We start from the raw sequence: 7,978 nt of genomic DNA, 5'->3' as shown, positions 1-7,978 counted from the left end.
GAGACGGGGTTTCACCATATTGGTCAGACTGTTCTCGAACTCCTGACCTTGTTATCCACCTGCCTTGGCCTCCCAAAGTCCTGGGATTACAGGCATGAGCCACCATGCGCAGCCCCCTGACCTTGTTTTAACTAAGCCTCTCACTCCCTCTGATCCCATCTTGTTTTGTCTGTCTGGATATCTTGCCATTTTTCTCTGTACATGCTTCAGTTTCTCCACATTCATCTGAAGTTTTGGGATCAAGACAAAATAAAATACTCTAATGAGGATCTGATTGATTTAAAATATATTCACCCTCCAACTGTTATCTGTTACATTTTTTTAACTTTTTATTTGCTTATTACTTCATAGTGGCAGTATGTTGTTGATTCAGTCACCTTATCAGTAATAGTGGTTCTATCTTTCCGATGTCCTTGGACTTAGCGAAATTTACTCATTCTCCATTTATGCATGGTCCCATGGCCATGAATGGCCTTGACTGGGTTCCTGTTAAGTCTGCTTATGCTAGTCTCTTTTCAGTCTTGAAAGTCTTAGCCCTGCCTCTAAAGAATTAATGTGGATCCTTTTACAGCTTTCACCTAGGTCATGAGGGTTAAATTGCTGGAGGGTCCCACTGTGATATGATTGTAAGAGTCACCATGCCATTTTTACAACCTTGAGTTATAAGTTTCTTGTAGGTGCTTCACTAGCCTCATAGTATGCCTTGCCAGAAGTAGAGCCTGAGATGGAGATTTGGATGCCGGTGATTTATTGAGGATGTGTTCTTCAGGAAAAATCTGTAATAGAGGGAGAAAAGCAGGATTAGGAAGGGAAAAGAGCAAGCAATGGTGTGGTCTCAGTTACAATCTAGCCTTGGTCTAATTCTTGGAGCATTTCATGGGCCACTGAAGCATAATTGCACTGCAGAGTTGTCTCTTCTTGAGGCAGAGATGGGGCAATGAGGGTGGAAGTTACTTCCTGGGCCAAGTGGCTCTCATCAGCCAGGGTAATTCTCCACAGAAGGAGGCACCTTTGTATAGTTAGGAACTGTCTTAATCAGCTAGGACTGCTATAACAAAATACTATCAACTGAGTGGCTTGTAAACAACACGGATTTACTTCTCACAGTTCTAGAGGCTGAGAAGTTCAAGATCCTAGCAGCTTTGGTATTCGGTGAGGTCCCACTTTCTCATAGATGGCACCTTTTCACTGTGTCCTCAAGCGGTGGAAGGGGCAAATGAGCACCCTATGGGCTATTTTATAAGGTCACTAAGCTCTCATGACCTAGTCACCTTCCAAATGGCCGCACTTCCTAATACCATCACCTTGCGGGTTAGGACTTCAACATATGAATTTTGGGGAGACACAGATATTCACATCATTGGAGGAGCCAACATTCACAGTGGCTGAGGGAAGGAGGCATCATATTGGTAAAGGGGAACTGGGTGGGCAGTGGAGCATCACTGACATAGCATTAAGGCTAAAAGCATACTCGTCAGTATGCAACTGAAGGCCACATCCCTAGTTAAAAGGATTGTAAACTAAACAGGATGGAATTGCTCACTGAACTGTTGAGCTGGCAGAACTCACTGAGGAGCCACCCCAGAGAACAAGTAGGAAAAACAGGAGGTGTGTTAAATAGAAAAACTAGCTGGGTGTAGTGGCTCGTTCCTGTAGTCCCAGCAATTTGGGAGGCTGAGGCAGGAGGATTGCTTGAGCCCAGGAGTTCAAGACCAGTCTGGGCAACATGGCAAGACCCTGTGTCTACAAAAAAAATTTAAAAATTAACTGGATGCAATGATGCGCACCTGTACTCTTAGTTACTGGGGAGACTGAGGTGGGAGGACCCCTTGAGTCCAGGATTTCAAGGCTGCAGTGACTGATAATTGTACCACTGAACTCCAGCCTGAGTAACAGAGCAAGACTCAGTTTCAAAAACAAACAAACAAACAACAACAACAAAAACAGAATAGCTCTTCTAACAGAGATACCTATGCCTTATTTCTCCTCCAAACAGCCTCCTGTAAATCTGTACCCCACCCTCCAGCCTCCAGACTTGGACCTGATTACGAATTAGTTTTCATTCTTGGGTAATATTAATTGGGTTATCTCTATGCAAGTATTTCTAAATAATCAAGTGACCATTTCTTATTGTAATCTTTTTTTTTGTTTTCTTTTTGAGACAGTCTTGTTGTGTCGTGCAGTGGTGTGATCTTGGTTCACTGCAACCTCCACGTCCCTGGTTCAAGTGATTTTCATGCCTCAGCCTCCCAAGTAGCTGGGTTACAGGCGTACACCACCATGCCTGGCTAATTTTTTATATTTTTAGTAGAGACGGGGTTTTGCCATGTTGGCCAGGTTGGTTTTGAACTCCCCTGGCCTCAAGTGATCTGCCTGTCTCAGCCTCCAAAAGTACTGGGATTACAGGTATGAGCCACCGTGCCCAGCCTCTACTTGTAATCTCTATTTGTGTTTTCTAAGAATTACTCTAGTTAGTTATTTATTCCAATTTTTTAAATATAATAATAAATGTATAGTTGAACAAATAAAAATCTTAATGTCTTCCTGATGTATACATCTGAGGGCAAAGTTTTTCTCTGGTCTCATAATTTGACTTCATGTAGTTATAGAATTTGAAGATATATTTAAACACCATAAGTTACATTGCTTTTCTAATTTTCATTGCCCTTAATTTTGTCCCTACACAATTATATTGCCACTTTATACCCTATAATTGATACTCTTAATAATTTGACCTAGTTATTACTTTCAGAAAATTTCTCATTAGGTTGTCTGGTCTCTGACTTTAACCTATTTGGTACTTTTAATTTTTATGCTTCTATTGTATGCAAGTATATTTTTGATAAATGTTTTCTTTTTAAATAAATGAAACCGTGAATAATTTAAATTTCTATCTAAAATCCAAGGACAGTACGAATTTTAGAGGTGATGTTGTCTGTGTTTAATTTCTGGTAAGGAATGGGGAAACGGGAAGCCAGACAGCCCTCTGCTTTGATCAGGTATCAACTGTGGTGCTTTATTGTTGTGTTTGAAGTGTGAACACAATATCAGAAATAGGTATTCATTTTTATATAAAAGCATAATGCTTTTCCAAAGCCAAATTTAAATGATTTTTAAGTAATATTTTGTTTCAGTGCAACTATAGCCCTGCATCCTTCCAATAGGGAAGGCAGGTAGCATAAAGATTGCAAGCTTTGATGTTGAGAATGTTTATTTGAATCCAAACTCTTAACAATTATTAATTCTATGGCCTCACTTAACTTCTCTGAGCCTCAGTTTCCTGATCTGTAAAATGCATATACATTTAGAGGACTTTTGGGAAGATATATTTTTCAGAATAAAATAATTCAAGTTATATCAGCCATTTCTAGTTACTAGAAATCTCTAGATATAACTAGTAGATGGCTGATATAATATGCCCCATCTCTAGTAGCCTTCTATTATGAGTTACTGTAGTTATCTAGAAAGAATTCCAGTAACTCATAACAGGAGACTACTAGAGATGGGGCATGTTTTGTGAGAGCCAGAAGGTTTGGCTCTGGGCAGTCATGTTTTTATGTATAAATGCTCAAGGAAGGAGTTGTCTCCATCCCCTTCTTTGACACTTACACATTTTAAAAAGTAAAACTATAAGATTCTTTTGTATTCCATGGATGATTTAGGTGAAAATTTTTTTTAATGGTAAAAAAAATTCCCACCTGACCTGAGAATGAGTCAGGAACCTGTATTTCTTTTCTCTGGGTCTGTGTCTTACTCCGTTTGCTTATAATTATTTGATTCATTTGGAACCTATCAGAATCTGAAATCACCTTAATGCTTTCTAGTTCCTGCTCACCTACCTCTGTTCAGTGCTAACTCCCAAAGCATTTCCTAATCATATCTTCTGCTCTCCTATGTTGCTAGAAGACCACAGATTTAAGACTCTTAGGTATCTTTCTTTATCCTGATCATTCCTTTTAATTTTTTTTTTCCGATTATCTCATTACCTAAAAACGTATCTTCTCTAACCCAAGACTGTCTCCCAGCTTCCTGGTTTATCACCCATATTCCTGTTTGTCACCATTCCCTCTAACTGATGTATTTCCTTGTTCACCATCCCTCTTCTCCAATACTAATTCATTTATTTGTCTACCTTACTCTCTGAGGGTGTCATATTTTGCTACCCTAGGTCCCTTCTCTGAATTCTAGATTGGGAATCTAGTTTTGAGAACTATTTTCTAGTAGGTAAATACCTATTTCATTGAGTTTATTTTGTGTTCCTGCTACGACAGTTTCCTTTCTTCTGTCATGGGAAGTAAATGATACTTGCACTTTCTATTCACATTTTTAGATAGCAAGATGGTGGCTGGCAAAGTGTTGATGGCAAAGCAAGAAATTGTTGAATGTGTAGCCTCAGCTGCCATGATATCTCCAGGAAAACTTCCTGGAGAAACACCTTCCGAACAGATAGCTGAAGAAGCTTTGGGAGGTCTGGACAACTCTAAGAAGCAAAAGGGAAATGCTGCAGGGAACAAAATCAGTGAGCTTCCTTCCCAGGACAGACATATCAGTCTGGCAACCTTCAACAGAAGAATCCCCACAGAACACAGTGTCCTTGAATCTCATGAGAGTGAAGGAAGTTTCAGTATGAATCCAAATGATATTACACAACAGAGAGTTCACACTGGGGAAAAGTTCTATGAGTGCTTTGACTGTGGGAAGGCCTTTTGCCAGAGCTCAAAGCTGATTAGACATCAGAGAATTCATACTGGAGAGAGACCTTATGCATGTAAAGAATGTGGCAAAGCCTTCAGTTTGAGCTCAGACCTTGTTAGACATCAGAGAATTCATAGTGGTGAAAAACCCTATGAATGTTGTGAATGTGGAAAAGCCTTCAGGGGCAGTTCAGAGCTCATCAGGCATCGGAGAATCCACACTGGAGAGAAGCCTTATGAATGTGGGGAATGTGGGAAAGCCTTCAGCCGGAGCTCAGCCCTTATTCAGCATAAGAAAATTCACACTGGAGATAAAGGCTATGAATGTATTGAGTGTGGTAAGGCTTTTGGTAGGAGCTCTATCCTTATTGAACATCAAAGAATTCACACTGGAGAGAAACCTTATGAGTGTAATGAATGTGGAAAATCCTTCAATCAGAGCTCAGCCCTCACCCAGCACCACAGAATTCACACTGGAGAGAAGCCTTATGAATGTAGTGAATGTAGAAAAACATTTAGGCATAGGTCAGGCCTTATGCAGCATCAGAGAACACACACCAGAGTTTAACTCTGTGGGTAAGAGTTGTACAATTGTGAAATGCAAGGAGTTCACTGTAGGGGTGAGACTCCACAGAAAAGTTTCCTGAGAGCAGGACTTCTGTCCTTTCAGCCCAGTTTGGTACTATAAGAAGACATCCACACAAAGATGTTTGTTATGATTATTGAAGTGTAAATGGAAGAAAAGTTTTACCCAAGTCTTCTCCAAAAAGAATGGTAGTTATTTCCTTGAAATGCCTAACCCATTTCTGGATGAGATTCATCAATATCCCCTTCGCTCTCTGCCACCTCAGATATAATTCCCGTTGGGCACCTTAACAGTAATGCCAGGATTGGGGCAGAGATCCTGAAAGAGCTTCTTATAAGATGGCAAATGTGCCTGGCAAGAGCATTTGTATTTTGGCAGGTGGTGGCATGTGCTGAGAGTTACTCAGCGATCTGAAATGTTGAATTGAGAGGTTGTGAAAATACTGAATTATGCGATTAAATAGTGTCTAAGGCAGTTAAATAGTACCCGAGGAATGGTGCCTCATTCTGTCCCCTTGCCAGTTCTCAATCTTGAGCTTCCTGCTGAGGTTAATTCAGGTCTACTTGTTTACTGAGCACCTGCTATGTGCTAGACATTGAGGTAGACATGGTCATTGCCCTCCCAGAGTTAAGGGCTAATAGGACATGCATATATACTAAACAGTAATTACAGTAAAGTGTGGTAAGTGCTTTGGTAGGAAAAATGTGGGTTTCCATCAAAGTACATGGCAGGGATACCTACACCTGGTCTTGAGAATCAGTCACTAAAGACTTCCTGGATATGATGGTATCTCAGTTAGATGTAAAGGTGGGTAGAAGGTAGCAAGGGCAGGGGAGAAGAGAAGAACAGGATCTGGAGACACTCCATCAAGACTCTTCTCTACTGCAGAAACTGTCATAGACCTAATTTTTTAAAAAAGGAATCTGAGGGAGTAATTCAACAAATATTTATTGCCCTCAAGTGTAATAGCTCAGGGTCTGCAAGCCTGGTAAGGAGGGGAGGGGGCAGGGAATGGGGAATAGTGGAGCCTGGGAAGGCAGATCACTGCGTTCCTTTATGCTCCCCACTTCCCAAGTCCCAGAGTCATGGGACACAAACACTCCAGTCCCCACTGTCTCTCTAGTGTCTGATATGCATTCTTTCCCTGTGTGTATATATACCTTTTCCCATAAGATGCACCAGAGTCTTTTACCACACTAATTCTGAGCATTTCAGGGTCTCATGGGTCATTCTGGGTCTAGGATAGGCTCCCTAACTCAGTGATTATTAAGTAGGAAGAGCAAAACCAACACATGAGGATTCTGAGCCAGGCTTTATGACAACTAATTCCTGCTGGAGAGAAGAGTCCTGATGAAGGGGTGTCTCCAGATCCTATCTTATCTTCATGCCATTGTATGGGCTATAACCTCTGCCTGTAACTCTGTTAATTTTTATTTTGGCAGTTTTAATTAACCCACAGTTGCTGAGGGCAATTAATACCTAAGAGAAAGTTTGATTCCTCTTCTAAGATATCCTTCTAGATAATGTCATTTCTAAAGAAGAATTGGTGATCACTGCTTATATTAGTCCATTTTCACAGTGCTATAAAGATACTACCTGAGACTGGGTAATTTATAAGCAAAAGAGGTTTAATTGACTCACAGTTCTGTAGGGCTGGGGAGGCCTCAGGACACTTAAATCATGGTGGAAGGCGAAGGGGAAGCAGACACCTTCTTCACAAGGTGGCGAGAGAGAGAGTGCAGGGGAAATGCCAGGCACTTATCAAACAACCAGATCTCATAAGAATTCACTCACTATCATGAGAACAGCAAGGGGGAAATCTGCCCCCATGATCCAATCACCTCCCTCCAGGACCTTCCCTCAACACCTGGGGATTACAATTGGAGATTTGGATGGGGACACAGAGCCAAACTATATCACTGCTGTTGTGCGTAATAGGGGAGGTGAAATTGGGGGGACAATTCAGCCTTTTTGTGTCTAGAGGTTGTGCAGTTATTGAATGAGGTGGATCAGAAGTCTAAAGGGATCCTTCAAATGGATAGTGCGTTGCCTTTTTCTATAGGTGACAATCAGAGATTTAATGTTTTAAATATCATTTAATAGGTTTTTCTCCTGATTGCGAATTAAGTGTTGGTAATACAGAAAATGAGAAAGTGTAAATCACCCCCAATCCCATTGCCCATAGAAATGTTGTTAACATTTTGGAGTACTTTCTATTAGTGTTTATTTTTCCCAATCCTAGTATTTTTAGTAAAACTATTGTTTAGTAAATGATTTTTGGTAACTAATTTCAAAAATTATACTTTGAGTATATACTTCAGCCGTTTATTATTAGAATGTAATGCAAGATGTATTGTAATAAAAGTTGAGTTTTAAAAGTTTGCTTTGAAATTATTCATTCAGGAATAGGGAACACAATAACATGAACGGAGATAATGCTAGGACAATGGGGAAGAGGTTGTCATGCGCGTCCGTGTGAAGAGACCACCAAACAGGCTTTGTGTGAGCAACATGGCTGTTTATTTCACGTGGGTGCAGGCGGGCTGAGTCCCAAAAGAGAGTCAGCAAAGGGAGATAAGGGTGGGGCTGTCTTACAGGATTTGGGTAGGTAAAGGAAAATTACAGTGAAAGGGGCGTTGTTCTCTGGTGGGCAGGAGTAGGGTCACAAGGTGCTCAGTGGGGGAGCTTTTTGAGCCAG

The 7,978-nt window shown here is 40.8% G+C and overlaps 1 protein-coding gene and 1 long non-coding RNA gene across 3 annotated transcripts in view; one reads left to right on the top strand and one right to left on the bottom strand.

The window, feature by feature from the left end:
* ZSCAN30 (zinc finger and SCAN domain containing 30) overlaps nt 1-7,661 on the top strand; it is a 17,946-nt gene extending 10,285 nt beyond the window's left edge. For both annotated transcript variants that reach the window (XM_011974420.1, XM_011974419.1), the window contains one exon: nt 4,331-7,661. In XM_011974420.1, the coding sequence (XP_011829810.1) occupies nt 4,331-5,262 (932 nt within the window). In that variant the 3' untranslated portion in view covers nt 5,263-7,661. The remainder of the gene's footprint in view (nt 1-4,330) is intronic.
* On the bottom strand, nt 270-4,600 carry LOC105535353. Its single transcript, XR_001005417.1, has 2 exons — nt 4,310-4,600; nt 270-776 (listed from the first exon to the last, which is right to left on the bottom strand). It is a non-coding gene; the product is annotated as an uncharacterized LOC105535353 (long non-coding RNA).
* Nucleotides 7,662-7,978: the final 317 nt, after the last annotated feature.

The sequence above is a fragment of the Mandrillus leucophaeus genome, unplaced genomic scaffold (genome assembly GCF_000951045.1).
Source record: "Mandrillus leucophaeus isolate KB7577 unplaced genomic scaffold, Mleu.le_1.0 Scaffold145, whole genome shotgun sequence".
Lineage (NCBI taxonomy): Eukaryota > Metazoa > Chordata > Mammalia > Primates > Cercopithecidae > Mandrillus > Mandrillus leucophaeus.
The sequence above is the reverse complement of the archived record's forward strand: the minus strand, read 5'-3'. Positions and strand labels throughout refer to the sequence as shown.